At 41.5% G+C, this 19,386-nt stretch overlaps 1 protein-coding gene and 1 non-coding gene across 2 annotated transcripts in view; both read left to right on the top strand.

Moving 5' to 3' along the window:
* The first annotated feature begins 3,578 nt into the window (after positions 1 to 3,578).
* Positions 3,579 to 19,386, top strand: part of LOC105480571 (decapping mRNA 1A) — a 61,795-nt gene continuing 45,987 nt past the window's right edge. Inside the window, exons 1-3 of the mRNA XM_011739646.2 lie at positions 3,579 to 3,805; positions 6,602 to 6,642; positions 9,573 to 9,700. Coding sequence (XP_011737948.2) covers positions 3,671 to 3,805; positions 6,602 to 6,642; positions 9,573 to 9,700 — 304 coding nt within the window. The 5' untranslated portion in view covers positions 3,579 to 3,670. The remainder of the gene's footprint in view (positions 3,806 to 6,601; positions 6,643 to 9,572; positions 9,701 to 19,386) is intronic.
* Positions 18,780 to 18,848, top strand: LOC112426459 (small nucleolar RNA SNORD38). The gene has a single exon (XR_003017790.1). It is a non-coding gene; the product is annotated as a small nucleolar RNA SNORD38 (small nucleolar RNA).

The following is a 19,386-nucleotide window of genomic DNA, read 5'->3' as shown; positions in this document are numbered from 1 at the left end:
GTTTAGTAGAGACGGGGTTTCACCATGTTAGCCAGGATGGTCACGATCTCCTGACCCCATGATCCACTCACCTCAGCCTCCCAAAGTGCTGGGATTACAGGTGTGAGCCACCACGCCCAGCCTCCTTTTTCTTATTGTTTTTCTTTGGCCCCTTTATCTATAGGCACTGCTGCTTAAAGAAACCAGATGGCGCCAGAGCTTCTTGACCCCGACCAGATGCCAGAGGAAGACAAGACACCACAAAACCAGCGCAAACGGGGACAAGCAAACCCTAGGTGCCTTTAGATCATGAACATCTCATTATAATGCTAAAATTCCCTTCCCTAACAGAAAATCTCTGCCATTTTGTGTACATATAATGTATGAAGATGCACGTTTATGAATTGAGCCTGCGTGTCTAGAGTCCCACCCTGCACATACTAACAATCCTTTCCTGCCCCATAGGAATAAAGGCAATAAACCTCTTGCCTTTTATTCTTCAAGAAAAGACGCTTTCAGTGGAACAGCTCACCTGCTCCATTCCCTGGCAAATGAATAAAACCTGACTGCCTTTTTCAATGGGATGTTCTTTGTTTGTGACTGATACACAGTGGGGAAAAAACTCATTTTATCAGTGACACTTTGGGAGACCCAGGCCAGAGGATTGGTTGAGGCCAGGAGTTTGAGACCAGCCTGGGCAACAGAGCCAGACCCCATCTCTACATTAAAAAACAAAAAAAAAAATTTACATTAGCCAGGTGTGCTGGCACACAATTCAGGTTGTTCCACCTTTCTGGACAGAACCAATATACATCTTAAATGTATTTGATGCCTCATGTCTCCCAAAAATGTATAAAACCAGGCTGTGCCCCAACCACTTTGGGCACAAGTTCTCAGGATCTCCTGAGAGCTGTGTCAAGGGCTATGGTCACTCATAGTTGGATCAGAATAAATTTCTTCAACTATTTTACAGAGATTGACTCTTCTCAGTGACACAATCACAAAAAACAGTGGTCTTGGGATGTAAAATAATAGGTAATACAAATATTCAGTGTTATTTTCTTGAAAATATGGTTTTATCTTGCAAAAATTTTCAATTCTGTTGGGGACGTCAATTTTTTTTTCTTTCCAGACGTGGTCTTGCTATGTTGCTCAGGCTGGTCTTGAACTCCTGACCTCAAGTGATCCCCACCTCAGCCTACCAAATAGCTGGGACTTATAGGTACACACCACCATGCCCCACTTTTTTTTTTTTTAGATGGAATTTCGCCCTCTGTTGCCCAAGCTCTGGAGTGTAGTGGTGCAATCTTGCCTTACTGCAACCTCTGTCTCCTGGGTTCAAGCTATTCTCATGTCTCAGCTTGCTGAGTAGCTGGGATTACAGGCATGTGCCACCATGCCCGGCTAATTTTTGTATTTTTAGTATAGATGGGGTTTCACCATGTTGGCCAGGCTGGTCTCCAACTTCTGACCTCAAGGGATCTACCTTCCTCAGCCTCCCAGAGTGTTGGGATTACAGGCGTGAGCCAACACACCCGGCTATCATGCCCTTTTTGTTGTTGTTGTTGTTGTTGTTGTTGAGTCTTGCTCTGTCACCCAGGCTGGAGTGCAATGGCGCCATCTTGGCTCACTGCAACCTCCGCCTCCTGGGTTCAAGCAATTCTCCTGTTTCAGCCTCCCAAGTAGCTGGGACTATATAGGTGTGCACCACCACACCCGGCTAATTTTTGTATTTTCAGTAGAGACGGGGTTTCATCATATTGGCCAGGCAGGTCTTGAACTCCTGACCTCAGGCGATCTGCCCACCTCAGCCTCCCAATGTGCTGGGATTACAGGCATAAGTCACCACACCCGGCATCCATGCCCTTTTTAATGAAAGAAATGTTGCTTTTTAAGAAGCCTGGCGGGGATGGAACTCCCTATAGTCTCCATGATTTGTTTTACTTGTTAGCTAGTACCTGACTCTTTAAAATGCTCTAAAATGCTCAACAGATATTTACCAAAGGAATGAGTGATCTGCTTAATGCTTTAAATGAAGCAAGATAAATTAAACCCTTCATGGACTCTTCCCAGGACTGGACAAAAATATTTATGTGAGTCAGTCGCGGTGGCTCACGCCTGTAATCCCAGCATTTTGGGAGGCTGAGGAGGGCAGATCACCTGAGGTCAGGAGTTCAAAATCAGCCTGGCCAATGCGGTGAAACCTCATCTCTACTAACAAAAATACAAAAATTAGCTGGGCGTGGTGGCGGGCGCCTGTAATCCCAGCTACTCAGGAGGCTGACGCAAGAGAATCGCTTAAACCCGGGAGGCAGAGATTGCAGTGAGCTGAGATCGCGCCACTGCACTCCAGTCTGGGTGACAGAGCAAAACTCCATTTCAAAAAAAGAAAAGAGCACTTTGGGAGGCTGAAGCGGGCGGATCACCTGAGGTCAGGAGTTCAAGACCTGCCTGGCCAACGTCATGAAACCCCATTTCTACTAAAAAAAAAAAAAAAAAAGGAAAGAAAAAATTAGCCAGGTGTGGTGGCGGGCGCCTGTAATCCCAGCTAAATGGGAGGCTGAGGCAGGAGAATCGCTTGAAACCTGGAGGCAGAAGTTGTAGTGAGCTTGAGATTGCGCCACTGCACTCCTGCCTGCGCGACAGAGCGAGACTCCGTTTCAAAAAGTAAAAAAGAAAAGGGCCAGGCGCGGTGGCTCAAGCCCGTAATCTCAGCACTTTGGAAGGCCAAGGCGGGTGGATCACCTGAGGTCAGGAATTCGAGACTAGCCTGGCCAACATGGCGAAATCCCGTCTCTACTAAAAACAAAAATTATCAGGGCATGGTGGCGTGCCCCTGTAATCCCAGCTACTCGGGACGCTGAGACAGGAGAATCGCTTGAATCTTGGAGGCGGAGGTTGCAGTGAGTCGAGATCGCGCCACTGCACTCCAGCCTGGGCGATAAGAGCGAAACTCCCTCTCAAAAAAAAAAAAAAAAAAAAAAAAAAAAAAAGGACAGAAATACAGAAAAAGAAAAAAAAATCCACTTGTACCTTCTGCTAATCAGTGTATATTCAGGGCAACTTGAATCTATGCTCCTGGGTTGCAATCCTCAAGCTTGGCCCAAATAAACTCTCTGCTTGCATTAACTTTGCCCCATCTTCTTTCTTTTAGGTCGATATATCCATACCTAAGATCTAGGGTAATTTTCTAGGCTTCTCGCCTCTCCCTTTCTTCCATGCTTTTCTGTGATTTCTAAACGGGCCCAGTAGAGTTCTGCATTTCCACATTCCACAGAGGTGTTTTCCTTCTATGGCCCCGGGCCCTGCCAGACAGCGAACCGCGAAGCCGGCACTTCGGCGGTCTCCAGCCTTTGCCTGGAAAGAGCTCGGCAAGCTAGCTAGAGATTAGATCCCAGTACCTAGTCATTTTAGCTCAGGGAAGGGAAGCGCCGGACGCCAGCCTGCAAGCTCCACTGCGCAGCCGTGGACACCGCCCCACGTCGTAGGGCCGTGGACCCTGACAACGCCGGAACCCAGCGCCCGGTGCGTGCGCTTGGCGGACCAGAATGGCTAACGTACCGCCATGCCGCGAGGCCCACGTAGAGGCGGAAGTTGATGGGACTGACGCAGATGGGGGAACCTTGCCTCGATGGCACTTTCCTGTCCGCGACTCCGCCCCCGCCAGAGGGGCTAGGTTCCGGGATTCAAGATGGAGGCGCTGAGTCGAGCTGGGCAGGAGATGAGCCTGGCGGCCCTGAAGCAACACGACCCTTACATCACCAGCATCGCAGACCTCACGGGCCAGGTTGCTCTGTACACCTTCTGCCCCAAGGCCAACCAGTGGGTGAGTGCCGCCTGGCTCTGAGGACGGCCGCCCGGCCGCTGCGGTCTCTTAAAGGGGCCGCGCGGGTTGCTGTGGGGTGGAGGACACAGCAAGAGGCCAGGGAGGTGAAGACGGGGCCAGGGACTGGCGAAGAGCCGAGCCAGAGCCTGAGGGGTGTCAGGTCCACCTGGGATTGGGGGATAGGAGTGAGAGAAGTGGCTCGAGACATCCCAAGAAAAAGCCAGTGGAGGGGAGGATTGGAGCAGGATCAGTCCCTTGGCGTCGGGTCTGGGGACGTGGGCGACCTGCCTTCTTTGCAGATACATTGGGAGTTATGAGACCGGTGGGGTCAAAAGAGTTGCCTGAAAGCTTGTGTTTGAGGCTTTGCGGATTATTAGATAAATTACATGTACATTGTCTATAAAATAAACACTCCTTCTCTCCCCCGGCAGACGTAAATGAGAGCCCCTTTCGCAGAGGTCATTTGGATTTAAAGCTTAAAATCCAATTAGTTTCGATTCTTGGAAGGGGGAGTGCGGTGGGTCTGGCTTTAATCGAACTACACAGTTTCGGAAAAGATTTCAAGGCACTTAGGAAAAGGGCTTCCATGTTCACTGGATCCCCGAAGACCTTTGTACAAACAAGAGAGACCCTGTAAATGTGTTTTGTTCCACCTATGATGCTGGTGATGTCATCTCTGAATGTTCCCCTCAGACTCAGTACTTTCTGGCTTTCGTGCACTGGAGAGGGTCCGAAAAGTTACATTCAGTCTGTTCACTGATTCTTGTTAGCCCCTGCTTGAAGCTTTGTTAGTTGTTTAAAAACAACTAGCATAATTTCCCACTTTCTTGTAATTGACCCTTCCTAATTAACTCATTCGGTTACAGGCTTTACACTTAGAAAATAGTATGTAAATGTTTGTTGGATTGAATTCACCAATGACTGGAGTTCTCATTTCAATAAGATGTGAAATCCTTAAACTAACAACTCTGGAAGATGACTGTAGTATGTCGTTTACCCTATAATACAGATGCGTAGATTATTTTTATTAGTAATTTATCGAAAATCATTTGGCATTTATGAACAGTTAATTCAGATGAAGAGAGTTTTTATAATCACGTTGTTTATCTTTGCCTCCTGGAAGAGAAGGAGGTATGGGAAGCCACAAGGAATAAAATTGTAGATTTTTTGTTTTTTGTTTTTTTGTTTGTTTGGTTTTTGAGACGGAGTCTTGCTCTGTCACCCAGGCTGGAGTGCAGTGGCCGGGTCTCAGCTCACTGCAAGCTCCGCCTCCCGGGTTCACGCCATTCTCCTGCCTCAGCCTCCGGAGTAGCTGGGACTACAGGCGCCCGCCACCTCGCCCGGCTAGTTTTTTGTATTTTTAGTAGAGACGGGGTTTCACCATGTTAGCCAGGATGGTCTCGATCTCCTGACCTTGTGATCCGCCCGTCTCGGCCTCCCAAAGTGCTGGGATTACAGGCTTGAGCCACCGCGCCCGGCCATAGATTGTTTTTTAAATGTAGCTATTTTAGACATTGCCTTAGTTTGAAATTTTATGAATCTTTTTTCTTTTCTTGGCATATATGTAAATTTGTGAAATATGGATTGCAGACCAAGGGTGAAGACTTGGGGCTAGGACTTTTTACTAAAGAGTTTTTCTAGTTTTTCACAAAGGCTTTCAATATTTTAAAATTTTACATTGGGGAGTTCTGTTTTAAATAAGAAATACAAGCTATAATAACCTGAATTGAAAAATAAGCTGCTACCATTTATTTGGATCCTGGCACGTAGAGCATAACAAAAATCTTTTCTCTCTTTGTTGTTATTTTACAGTGAGTTGTAACTTTACATGATGTTTTCTGGTGGGCAAGTTTTCTTTTACTGTAAGACAGTTGATTACCAATTTCTTATAGTAATAACCTAACGTTTTAAAGGTAAGAAAAAGCCTCTGAATCCTTAGGAAGGAAAATAATGATATTTAAGCTAGGGTAGTACTTCTGGAAGAAATCAAGATGATCAATTTTCTAAATTTTTTAATCCCAGCACATTCAATATATGACCAACATTTAAAATGTTAATAATGTGTTGATTACAGTAAAATATTTAGGTCCATTGTAGGCTGTAAATTGCAGACTAATAAGCTTATTTATTTTTTAAAAAACACTGAACTGTGTTTAAAACCTAAATACTCTTGTCACAGAAAATGACCTATGGTAAAGGCCTGTAATAATTACTGTGAGGCAGGGTATACTTTCAGTATTCATGATTCTTCAAGTTCTAAAAATAACAAGCTGGTTTTGTTTGGTAGGAATTCTTAACCACAAAATTTACTAGTTGTGAAAATGTACGAAAACTCCCCAGTGATGAAACAAAGTATCCTATAAAGAAATTTCATTCCTTTCCTTTTTTAAAATTAACTTGGATAAACTTTAAAAGAGAAAAAATTGCAGTATACAGGACCTTAGCCTTGAAGTTAAGAAATCTGGCTAAAACATTTTAGCTATAAAAAGTGAAGGTTTATTCTATGATTTTCTCCTTTACTAATTAAAAAAGAAAAATGCTGCAGATACAGATATGTTGCTGGATTAAACATTGCGTATGCTTATGTATGCATCAGTAGCACTGAAAGCATACATTAGAAATGGTAACCACAATTTGTGGAATGAGAGGGAGACTTTATCTGTTCCAAAGTGGTTAATTTTATAATTAATGAAATGAAACAATTTGATCTTAAACGTGAAGCATTACTTCTCCATTGGGACTGTTTGGGGTCTGATTATGGGGAAAAAAAACTAATGGACTCATTGTCTTTCATAGGAGAAAACTGATATAGAAGGGACCTTATTTGTATATCGAAGGTAAGTTTTTAAAATATGTGTATTTGTTTTTAACAGTTTAATGGTGAACAATGTCAAACGGTTCAATTCTGTTGTACATTTGTCTTTGGAACCTTCCTGCTAGTCCCCTTCAAGTTTTCATCTTTCCCTAGCTGTGAAATCTTAACCAGGTTCTTTCTTTTCTCTGAGCCTTTCTGTGATTCAGAATAAACTGAACTAGAATTTATATTAAAAGTCTAGCAAAGCAATTTCAAAATAATAATGATTGAGTCTAAAACAGATACCTGCCTCTCTCTCCCTACCCCCATATTAGAAAGAAAAAAAAAAAAGATATATATTTGGGGAAAAGATAATACATAGACTAGCTCTGTAAAATAATGTTTTTCATTACCTCTGTTGTTTTATTACTGCATGAGTGGTTGTCTTTTATGACTGGTTCTGTCCTCTTTCCCAACCCCCAGAAGTTCTAGATTTTGTACAGTGTCTTGTTTGAGAGTTCTTTAGAAAGCTTGGATTATGCATAATGGCATATTTTTTATTTTTAACTTATTCAAAAATTCATTATCTTTAAGATTGGTTTGCAAATTGCAACTGTTTTGTTAGGCAGCTTCTGGGGCCTAAAGACAACTGACAGTATATGATAGTCATGGGGTGCTTGTTTTCCTGGATTCCTCTAAGGTCTTACTCTGACAAGGACAGGTTCCTTCCCTTGTTTTCTAAAGCTTGAGTCAGCAGGAGTTATTACTGATATCTGGTCTTTTCCCTTTTTTTTTGCATTGAGTTGCTTTTTAAGGATTGCCTTTCTCCATTGATGCCAATTTAAAATAATTTGTCAAATACTCTTCCAAATTTTGATACAAAGCCTTGAGATCTTATCTAAATGCACTCCATTTTTTTTCTTCTTTTAAGTGTAATTCTTTGATATTTGTACACCAAGCTCTTCTTTCTTAGACACTTTGTTTGTTCGCTGCTATTCATCTTTCTCCTTTTAAAAAGAAAGGGATCGGCCAGACGCAGTGGCTCACGCCTGTAATCCCAGCACTTTGGGAGGCCGAGGCAGGTGGTTCACGAGGTCAGGAGATAGAGACCATCCTAGCTAACACGGTGAAACCCCATCTCTACTAAAAATACAAAAAAATTAGCTGGGCGTGATGGTGGGTGCCTATAGTCCCAGCTACTCGGGAGGCTGAGGCAGGAGAATAGCGTGAACCCAGGAGGTAGAGCTTACAGTGAGCCGAGGTCAAACCATTGCACTCCAGCCTGGGCGACAGAGCAAGACTCTCATAAAATAAATAAACAGATAAATAAATAGGAAGGGATCTTTACCCTCACTCCCTTCATTACTCTTCATTAGCAGTATAAATCTCTAGAAACTCTGTTATTAGAACCTTAGTTTCTATGATATTTGGAAAAGGTACTTTACTGGCTTTATTGTTATCATACAGAGGCACTGATTATAGAAAGTAGGAGATTTAGTGTAGTGGTGGCTGGATTTAATACAATTCACGGAGTCTAATATGGTACTGATTCTAATTAAATGAGACGCAAGAAACTGTGTTTGGAAAATGTGAGACTATTTTGTGTACCTTGGATAAAGGTATACCAGGATGTCAGACTATCACTTTGCAGAGATTACTTCGTATAGTAGAAGCTTGGATTTGGAGTCAAAAAACCTGAAACTGAATCCGAATTACATTATTTGTAACTCATTATTTGTGTGACCTCAGGCACAGTCCTTAATCATTCAAAGCTTGTCTTCTAGTCTGTAGAATAGTGTTAACACCCCATATATATCGTAGAGAAACAAACGAAAAACTATGAAATGTTAGGTACATGTGAAGAGTAAGGGATCATATACCGAATCCCTCTGATACGGGAACCAAGGATGTTTCCTATTGTAGGATTCAAGGCATTTTCTGTCTAACTCAGGAGCACTATGTAAAGATCTGTTTGGTGCAAGAAAAACCATTATTGTAATGATGGGCAGCCATTATAGCCAATCCAATGGAATGATATTTCATTCAGCAACTGTGTGTCTATATTGGGATGTATGTGTGAAAAAAGTAAGACAAAAGCTCCATTTGCGTGGGGCTTACATCCTAGTGGGGGCAGGACAATAAATTTTTTTTTTTTTTTTTTGAGACGGAGTCTGGCTCTGTCGCACAGGCTGGAGTGCAGTGGCCGGATCTCAGCTCACTGCAAGCTCCGCCTCCCGGGTTCCCGCCATTCTCCTGCCTCAGCCTCCCAAGTAGCTGGGACTACAGGCGCCGCCACCTCGCCCGGCTAGTTTTTTGTGTTTTTTTTTTTAGTAGAGACGGGGTTTCACCGTGTTAGCCAGGATGGTCTCGATCTCCCGACCTAGTGATCCGCCCGTCTCGGCCTCCCAAAGTGCTGGGATTACAGGCTTGAGCCACCGCGCCCGGCCAATAAATATTAAAAATAAGTAGTATGGATAAAAGAGAAAGGTTAGAGGTATTGAGCTTGGGAACATTAAAAAGGGTAGTTCAAGTAGGCCTCATGAAAAAGGTGACATCTGAACAAAGGCTTGCAGGAGATGAGATAGCTGTGCAGCTTCTGGGGCAGTAATCCAGGAAGAGGTCTTTAGGTAGAAGCACACATGCAGAGAGAGTGGCAAGGAGCCCAGTGTGGCTGGAGAGGAGGAGGTGGGGAAGAGCCATAGGAAATGAAGTCAGAGGGGGAATACATCAGGTGGGGCCTTGGTGGCCTCAGTAAGGACTTTGACCTTTACTCTGAGAGACTGTCTTTGGAGACTTCTCATCAGAGGAAGAATATGATCTGACTTAAATGTTTTGTTTACAGGTGTAAGTGCTTGATAATATTGTATGTTCTAACGTACTCTTTTCTGAAATGAAAATAAAGCACATAGTAGATAACATTACTGCAGATTAAATGGTAACTGCATATTTTTTTTTCCTTCTATTAAATCTAAGGTCAGCTTCCCCTTACCATGGTTTTACCATTGTGAATCGACTAAATATGCACAATCTAGTTGAACCAGTGAATAAAGATTTGGAATTTCAGCTCCATGAACCATTTCTTCTGTATAGAAATGCAAGCTGTGAGTATATCTGTTTTATTATAGTTATTACATTTAAAATCGAGTGACTTTAGTTTCTATCAATCCATTATTTAGTAAGTTTCAAATTACAAAACAAAATATGGCCTATACTTTATGATTATAAATGAGTCTGTTAGAAAGATCAGACGTTTTAAACTGGGCTCTGAGACCAGACGTGGTGGCTCACGCCTGTAATCCCAATACTTTGGGAGACCGAGGAGGGCGGATTACCTGAGGTCAAGAGTTCGAGACCGCCCAGGCCAACATGATGAAACCCCATCTCTACTAAAAATACAGAAAAAAATTAGCCGGACTTGGTGGTGGGCACCTGTAATCACTTGAACCTGGCAGGTAGAGGTTGCAGCGAGCCGAGATCGCGCCATTGCACTCCAGCCTGGGCAACAGAGTGAGACTCTGTCTCAAAAAAATAAATAAATATACTGGGGTCTGAAACTAGAAACATTCTTTTGTATATAATTTTGTTTACTATTTCATTTACTAGCACTACATTTATGTTGTTGGTTTATTAAAATAAGGTTTATGCCTTTGTTTTTTTGCAGCTGTGGACTATCAGCTGCCCACATCCCTGAGCAACAGAACTTAGTTTGGGACACACAGGATGGGAGCAGATACAGATAATTCTTTCCACAAAGAAAGTATTATTTTTGCCCAGAATAGTGGTGGTGGGGTTTTTTTTAAAGATATTTATTACTTTTTCTACTTTATTTTGTCTGAATATGTTTCTAAGTAGGGTTTTTCTATCTGTTTATTTAATTGAGTGTCTGCTGGTTACCAGCACTGAGCCAAGAGCTATGGTGCTTTAATGTTTGTAACCTATGTGCTATAGGGAGGCAGTTAAGTCAACTAAGACTCAGAGATGCAAAACTATTACTCTGTTGGAGAGTTAGGATTATAACTCTTCTGCTTTTTAGTCCAGGGTTCTTTCAGGCATTTTTACAGCCTCTAATAATAATTGGATGCAGTCAGCAAAGCTAGATTGGCCCTTCCAAGAAACTACAGTACTAAAAAGTGTACTTGATTCCAGTGTGTTGGTATGGATATTGAAGGTATGGGTGTTTGAGGACAGTTTGTTCTACATTGACTATAGGGGTATCAAAACTGGTTATGGTAATGATTGTGCTCTAATTATCATTTAAGGATATAGTTGGAGAAATGTTGCTTCTAACTTAAAAAGTAAAAGTTAATGTGTTTGAATTTCACTTGGCTGAGAAGTAATTGGTCTTGGGGGATGTCTTCAGTATAAAATAGAAAAAGGTTACTAGAAATTATACACCTCTTAATTCCCTGAATGAGAAGTAACAAGGCCTATTTTAAAGCTAGAAACCCCCAAGTTCTTTTCCATAGCACACTTTTAAGTATAAGTGAAACAGTTTCTGTCTTTTGACTTCTCAGTAAACTATTTTTCCAGGTAATTACCTCTCAGATTTTAAATTCTGTGGCCATATTAGACATGCTTCGTAATACCTGTAAGTTCAGATGGATTTATTTAAACTAATGTTAACAGCATAATTATTTCAGATTGCTCTTTTCTTTGGACTGAATATTCCATTAAAGGGAAAATTCAGCTGGGCACAGTGGCTCACACCTGTAATCCCAGGACTTTGGGAGACCGAGGCAAGCAGATTGCTTGAGCCCAGAAGTTCGAGACCAGCCTGGGCAACATGTCAAAACCCCATCTCCACAAAAAGACAGAAAAATTAGCCAGGTGTGGTGGCACACACTTGTAGTCCCAGCTACCCAGGAGGTTGAGGTGGGAGAGTCGCTTGAACACAGGAGGTCATCGAGGCTGCAGTGAGCTGTGATCGCGCCACTGCACTCCAGCCTGGGCAACAGAGCAAGACCCTGTCTCAAAAAAAGGAAAAGAGGGTAGGAGAAATTCTGCAAAGGAATACAGATCCAATTTTCTTTTTAAGTGAAATAGGCTTAATTCTGTTCTTTACTACCTGGAAACTTAATTTAGCCATCACTCCTAAGTGGTGTGATTATTAAAGTAGTCAGTAGGGAAAGTTATCTGGACCCAGTTACCATTTAGCATAAACCTGAGATGAATTGTATTGTATTTTTTTCACAAGTCCTGTGAAATTGAAAGTGTGACATAACACAAATATAATTGAACCATGAGTAACCAGAAGCTAACTAATCAGAGCTTCAGTTGTCTGGAATTATTTTTACAGTTCGTGTGTGGAAGAAATGAAGGCAAATTATAAGAAAACAAGCTAATACTAGGTTTTATTTTCTAAAAATCAAGCAGATATCCAGAGAATAACCTGGGGTCAGCATTAAAATGTCAGTATTTTGTAACTTTAACTCCACTGTAGTATCATAGGTTGAATTGTTTTAATGAGACCTAAAAATCATCAGGAGTATTTATTATGTTAACTAGAACATTCTTAGGAAGAAAGTGAACTGATGCATTTTACTTTAGAAAATTCTCAACTGATTGAAACAAAAGTTTTGTTAGTTGAACAGAAAACTCACTTAACCAGGTCATTTCATTAGGGAAATTATTTAAAGGAATAGCTTTATTGGAGAGAAGTGATAAGACAACAGAAAATGATTTTGTGCGTGTTAAGGCCTCTCTTAAGTGTGTGTTTTGCCTACCTAGTCTTAAAAGTAGAAAATAGTCTTGTCAGGTCAGCAAGCTATTCAGTTGTTTAGGGATTTGTTCTTTAAATAAGAAGTTAGTATCTGATTATGCATACAGGTAATTATACCTGATTCTGTAACTGCTCTTCTGCCATTCTCTTGGGAAATACCACCAAGACACCTGACCCATTTAACTCAAGTTACACCTTCATATCCAACTTCCTTCATTCAAATTAATTTTTGAAGTTAATGTACTAGAACAGTGAACCATAACTTTTTTTTAGTTCTAAGTTGTTTTATTTATTTTTATGAGTTTTTCTTTATAAAACGTGCCAGACTACACCCACCCCACCCCTCAAGAAAAAGATAAAATCTTACAGAGAAAATTCTTACATTCACTAAGGGCTTAGGCTTGGTGATTCTCTTAAATCTTTGTGGGGAAGTGGTGGCGGTGGCGGTGGCGGTGGCGGTGGCGGTGGCGGTGGTTTTCAAAAGACAAGGTCTCACTGTGTTGCCCAGGCTGGTCTTGAATTCCTGGGCTCAAGCAGTCCTCCCACCTCGGCCTCCCAAAGTGCTGGCATGAGCCACCCTGTCCAACCTCCTGAATCTTTTGGGAACAGTGTATTTTTATTCTGTGCAAGGGCCTTTGGCAGCCACAAGACCGCAGTGGGACTACAATGAAGAATGGGGAGGTTATAAGTTCTGGAGTTATTGAGTAGCAGTGATATTTCTATCACCTTATTTCTGATCCTCAGCTTACAGGTTGAGAAAACAAGAGACTCAGAGTTGTTTAGGAACCTGCTCAAGATTTGCAAAGGTAATAAGTGACAGATGCAGAATTCAAGAGTAGGTCTTTCGGGCTTCAAGGCCAATGTTCTTTCCAGTCTACTGTAACAATAAAATTACTTCATCAGTCCATATTCTAGAGCAGTGCTATCCACTGAAACTTTGCAATCAGGGAAAATGACAGTTCTGTGTCAGCACTGTCTAATATAGTAGCCTGAAATGTGGCTAGTGCAAATGAAGAACACTTCTTTTTAGTTTATTTAATTTAATTTATTTGAATTTACATGGCTGTATGTGCTGGCACCTGCTATACTGGACAGTGGAAGTCTAAAGCATGAGTTAATGTGCTGACATACTCTTTGTTGTGCCATACCTGAATCAAACAACTACTTGGGAAGCTTTGGATTAGATTTTTATGCCTCCTATTTAGTCATTCCTTTTCGAAACTTACAAATGATTTCTAGATACAAAAGCTGCAGAATATTTCCCTGAGGGTGGCTTTGCCATGGCAACACTCTTTTGGCATGGAATTTAGTTTGCAGATAAGAATTCTATTCCGGGCTTTGCCATTTTACTGACTACAACCTTGGCTAAATCATTTAAACCACTGATTTGACCTATTTATCTTAAAAGGCCATCATGAAAGTAAGGCATTTTGTTAGGTATTTACAAATACAAAATATCATAGACTATGTCTCCATCCTAGACTCAACAAATGATCTTATTAGTGAAAGAATCCTAGGGACATCAGTGTTATCCAGGTTCTCTTTTCTTTTTTTTTTTTTTTTTTTTTGAGATGGAGTCTCGCTCTGTCACCCAGACTGGAGTGCAGTGGCGTGATCTCAGCTCACTGCAACCTCTGCCTCCTGAGTTCAAGCAATTTTTCTGCCTCAGCCTCCCAAGTAGCTGGGACTACAGGCATGCACCACCACCCCCAGCTAATTTTTGTATTTTTAGTGGAGACAGAGTTTCACCATATTGGCCAGGCTGGTCTCAAACACCTGACCTCATGATCCGCCTGCCTCGGCCTCCCAAAGTGCTGGGATTACAGGTGTGAGCCACCACGCCCAGCCTATCTCTTTTTTTTTTTTTTTTTTGAGACGGAGTCTTGCTCTGTCACCCAGGCTGGAGTGCTTATAATGCAGACCTGTGATATGCTTCTTCTATCCCTTCTGATAGTACCATGCACGAGCTGCAGGCTCTTTGTGTCTCTTTACAAGTATTGTTTTCAAATGTTGTAGGAGTCATTACTAGAAAGCCTGAGGTATACATTGGAAAAATATATATATTAAAAATGAGAAGTCTTGGCCAGGTGTGGTGGCTCATGCCTGTAATCCCAGCACTTTGGGAGGCTGAGGCGGGTGGATCACCTGAGGTCAGGAGTTCAAGACCAGCCTGGCCAAGATGGCAAAACCCCCATCTCTACTAAAAATACAAAAAAATTAGCCGAATGTGGTGGTGTGCACCTGTAGTCCCAGCTACTCAGGAGACTAGGCAGGAGAATCGCTTGAACCCGGGCAACGAAGGTTGCAATGAGCCTAGATGGCCCCACTGCACTCCAGCCTGGGAGACAGAGCAAGACTCCGTCTCAATTAAAAAAATAAAAAATAAATAAATCTGGGCTTTGGGTTAGAAGCTGAAAAATAACCATGAGTTATTTTTCAGTCTACCTGAAAAATAACCATGGGTCTTCCTTCATACAAATTTAAGGTTCAAGTTGTACCATTCATTTGGTGTCATTTCTTACCCGGGTCAAGAAATTAACATAAAATTAATCATCAGCTGGTGATTACTCTAGGGCATCTGGCAGAAGCAAATGTAGATCCCTTCTGGCAAGATACATTCTTAGCCCAGGTTGCCCAGAAATATCAGACATGTCTCATGGTCTAGAATTACTAAATATACAAGGAAATACTTTGCAGTGAATGAAAGGTGGCATACAACAAACAGCAGGATTATACAACCCTTCCCAAAGACTTTAGTTCATGGAAGCTAGAGACTCTAATAGATGTAAATACCAAATACAGATTATAAAATAAAGTAAAAAGGAAGAATAGCAATGTGAAAAAAGAATAAAGGCCTGCGCGGTGGCTCACGCCTGAAATCCCAGCATTTTGGGAGGCCGAGGTGGGTGGATCACCTGAGGTGAAGAGTTCGAGACCAGCCTGCCCAACATGGTGAAACCCTGTCTCTACTAAAAATACAAAAAATTATCCTGGCATAGTGGCAGATGCCTGTAATCCCAGCTACTTGGGAGAAACTGAGTCAGGAGAATCGTTGGAACCCGGGAGGCGGAGGCTTCAGTGAGCCAAGATCACGCCACTGCAACAAGAGTGAAACTCCGTCTCAAAAAGAAAAGAATAAAATGCTGCCAGGCACAGTGGCTCACACTTCTAATCCCACTACTTTGGGAGGCCAAGCCGGGCAGATTACTTGAGCCCAGGAGTTCCAGATCAGCATGAGCAACATGGCGAGACCCCATCTCTATAAAAAATACAAAAAATTAGCCAGGCAGACCTGGGAGGCTGAGGTGGGAGAATCACCTGAGCCTGGGAGGTTGAGGCTGCAGTGAGCCATGATCACGCCACTGCACTCCAGCCTGGGTGATAGAGTGAGACCCTGTCTCAAAAAGTAAAAGAGTAAAAAAAGAATAAATGCTGTATTTTTTTTAAAAAAAAAAAAAAAAAAAAAGGAAGATTTGAAAAATAGCTGAGTAGAACTAATAGAAATTAAAATTTTAATTAAAAGACACTCTCTACTTGGATTTAACAGTTAATTGGTAATAGCTAAAAAGAGAATTGGTGAGCTAGAAGAGATATCTGAGGAAATCCAGAATGTATCCAAAACAAAGGACGAAATGGAAATATGACAGAGTGATTAGAATTATAAATCTAACATTTGATGGATAAGAATTTCAGAATGATAAAGCAGATTTGTAGAGAGTCAATATTTGAAGAGTTGGTATCAGACTGGGAATTTTCCAGAATCCATAAAAGACATAGATCCCAGATTTAAACAATAGAATGGGCTCCAAGCATAAAACATAGAAATATAGCCGGACGCTGCGGCTCACACCTGTAATCCCAGCACTTTGGGAGGCTTAGGCAGGCAGATCACTTGAGGTCACGAGTTCGAGACCAGTCTGGCCAACATGGTGAAACCCCATCTCTACTAAAAATACAAAAATTAGATGAGCCTGATGGCAGGCATCTGTAATTCCTGCTACTCGGGAGTCTGTGGCAGGAGAATCACTTGAACTCAGGAGGTGGAGGTTGCAGTGAGCCGAGATCATGCCACTGCACTGCAGCCTAGGTAACAGAGTGAGACTCTGTCTCAAAAAAATATGTATGTATGTGTATATATATGTATACACACACACACACACACACACACACACACACCCGACACATTCTGATATCAAAGACAGAGAAGCAACCAAAGGTTGCTCAAGATACACACACACACACACACACACACCCCGACACATTCTGATATCAAAGACAGAGAAGCAACCAAATTAAGTGTTGGCCGGGTGCGGTGGCTCAAGCCTGTAATCCCAGTACTTTGGGAGGCCGAGACGGGCGGATCACGAGGTCAGGAGATCGAGACCATCCTGGCTAACACGGTGAAACCCCGTCTCTACTAAAAAAAAAAAAATACAAAAAAACTAGCCGGGCGAGGTGGCGGGCGCCTGTAGTCCCAGCTACTTGGGAGGCTGAGGCAGGAGAATGGCGTAAACCCGGGATGCGGAGCTTGCAGTGAGCTGAGATCCGGCCACTGCACTCCAGCCCGGGCGACAGAGCAAGACTCTGTCTCAAAAAAAAAAAAAAAAAAGATTAAGTGTTTACAAAGGAACGCCAGTTAGTCTGACAGCGTATTCCTTAGTTGCAGCTACTGAGTTTAGAAGACAAAAGAATAATATATTCAGAGGACTGAAGAAAAAAACAACCAATAATTCAGTAATCCAAGAGAACAAAATATACTTTTCAACAAAAACAACAGCAGTTGTCTCCCCAGATTCTTGCTGTAGCCACGTGTCTATTGAGCATTTGCAGCGTGTAACTGGTAAAAGCAGACAGAACTGGTTTTTCTTTTTCTCACAGCTAGATGCTCTACAGTATAACCTGATTAATTGAAAATATTAAGATACAGGTTTGTGGTACCATCAAGCTCTATGAAATAGTTTCTGGCTTTTAATGATTTTATTTTGCAAAAAGCAGTAACAAACTAAAAGCTGTTCAAACCTAAGCATTCCAAGATTGTGATGATGGCAGATAAATTGATTAATAAGGTTTTGTATATTCAAAAGATTCCGCTGCAGAACATAAATAGGATATCTTAACTTTCAAACCAATAAAAACCAGGAAGTGGGAAAAAAGTAAATAGAAACCATGGGAAAATGAAAGCCCAGAATAAAATGGCAGAAATCAATCAATTTAGAACAAATGTTAAGTGAACTAAACTTGCCAGTTAAAAGACTCAGATTGGATAAACATGTAGAATTTGCCTACATACTGTTTTAATGTTTTTAATTATTTTTCTTTATTTATTTTTTAGAGACAGGTCTCGCTGTGACACCCAACCTGGAGTGCAGTAACACACCATTATGGCTCTGCAGCCTCAGCCTCTGAGGCTTGAGTGATCCTTCCATTTCAGCCTCCCAAGTGGCTGGGACCACAGGTGCATGCCACCACTCCCAGCTAATACGTTTTTATTTTTTGTAGAGACAAGGTCTCTATATTGTCCAGGCTGGTCTCAAACTCCTGGGCTCAAGCAGTCCTCCTGTCTTGGCCTTCCAAAGTGCTGGATTACAGATGTGAGCCACCACACTTGGCCCTGTATGCTGTTTTCAAGAAACTTTAAAAACCCTTAAGATCCTGGAAAGGTTGAAAGTAAGCAACAGAATGAGATTTATCAGGCAGCTATCAAGCAAAAAAGGCAGGTGTCTGTGTGAGTCATACATGGTAAACTGTAAAACAAAAAGCATCATTGGGGTAAAAGTTACCACATAATGATGAAAGGAATAAGTGACCTAGAAGATAAAATAATTTTGAATGATATATACTTAGTGTATGTCAGAATTGCAAATTGAATGTTAAAAATCCATAATTATAGTGACAGATTTTAGTAAACCACTTTAGTAATTGACAGATAAAGCAGACAATTTTTTTTTAAGAGATGAGGTCTTGCTTTATTGCCCAGGCTGGTCTCAACCTCCTGGCCACAAATGATCCTCCCACCTTGACCTCCCAAAGTGCTAGGATTACAGGTGTGAGCCACCACATCTGGCCACAGACAATAAAGTTACTGGATAGTTGAACAATACAGTTAACAAACCTGATACGATGGACATATAAAAAACCCTGCTGGCCAGACGCAGTGGCTCACGCCTATAATCCCAGTACTTTGGGAGTCCGAGGAGGGTGGATCACGAGGTCAGGAGTTCAAGACCAGCCTGGCCAAGATGGTGAAAACCTGTCTCTACTAAAAATACAACAAAAAAAAAAAATTAGCCAGACGTGGTTGCGGGCACCTATAATCCCAGCTACTCAGGAGGCTGAGGCAGAGAATTGCTTAAACCCAGGAGGCAGAGGTTGCAGTGAGCCAAGATCACACTACTGCACTCCAGCCTGGGCAACAGAGCGAGACTCCGTCTCAAAAAAACAAAAACAAAAACCCCTGCTACTCTCAGTGATGAAAATTTTGTCCAGTTCTGCTACTGACATTAACTGATGATAAAGTATGTCTGAGAAGAAAAAAGAAAAAAAAATCCTACTTCTAGCAATTAGAGAATTTGCGTTTTTTTCAAGTATATATTAGAGGTTTATAAAAATTGCCAAATATAGGCCATTCATCCAAAGAATTTAGGGAGGAAAATAGGGAAATCTGAGTAAAGCTGAAGGAAAATAAGGAGTAGAAATTAATTGCAAAAAGTAGAAATTTCAATAGAATAGAGCAGATCAACAAAACAAAAAATTCCACTATAACATGATTGAACAACAATCATTAAAGAAAGAAGGGGAGGTACAATATGCAGTATTAGAAATAAAAATATAAATATGTTCCAACTAAAGGCAGAGAACACGCATTTTTAAAAACAAGCCACTGTGAAGAACTTTTGCCTATAAATTTAAAACTTAGATGGAAGACAGTTTCCTACGAAAACATAGTTTAACAAAGATTACTTAGGAATAAATAGATTTGAAAGGGCTCATAGATAAAATAATTGGGCCAATAGACTAAAAATCTCTCTCATCACTTCTAAAGAAAATGCTGAGAGGAATGTTCTATTC

Source organism: Macaca nemestrina, chromosome 2 (genome assembly GCF_043159975.1).
Source record: "Macaca nemestrina isolate mMacNem1 chromosome 2, mMacNem.hap1, whole genome shotgun sequence".
Taxonomy (NCBI): Eukaryota; Metazoa; Chordata; class Mammalia; order Primates; family Cercopithecidae; genus Macaca; species Macaca nemestrina.
This window is presented reverse-complemented; position numbering and strand designations above follow the sequence as displayed.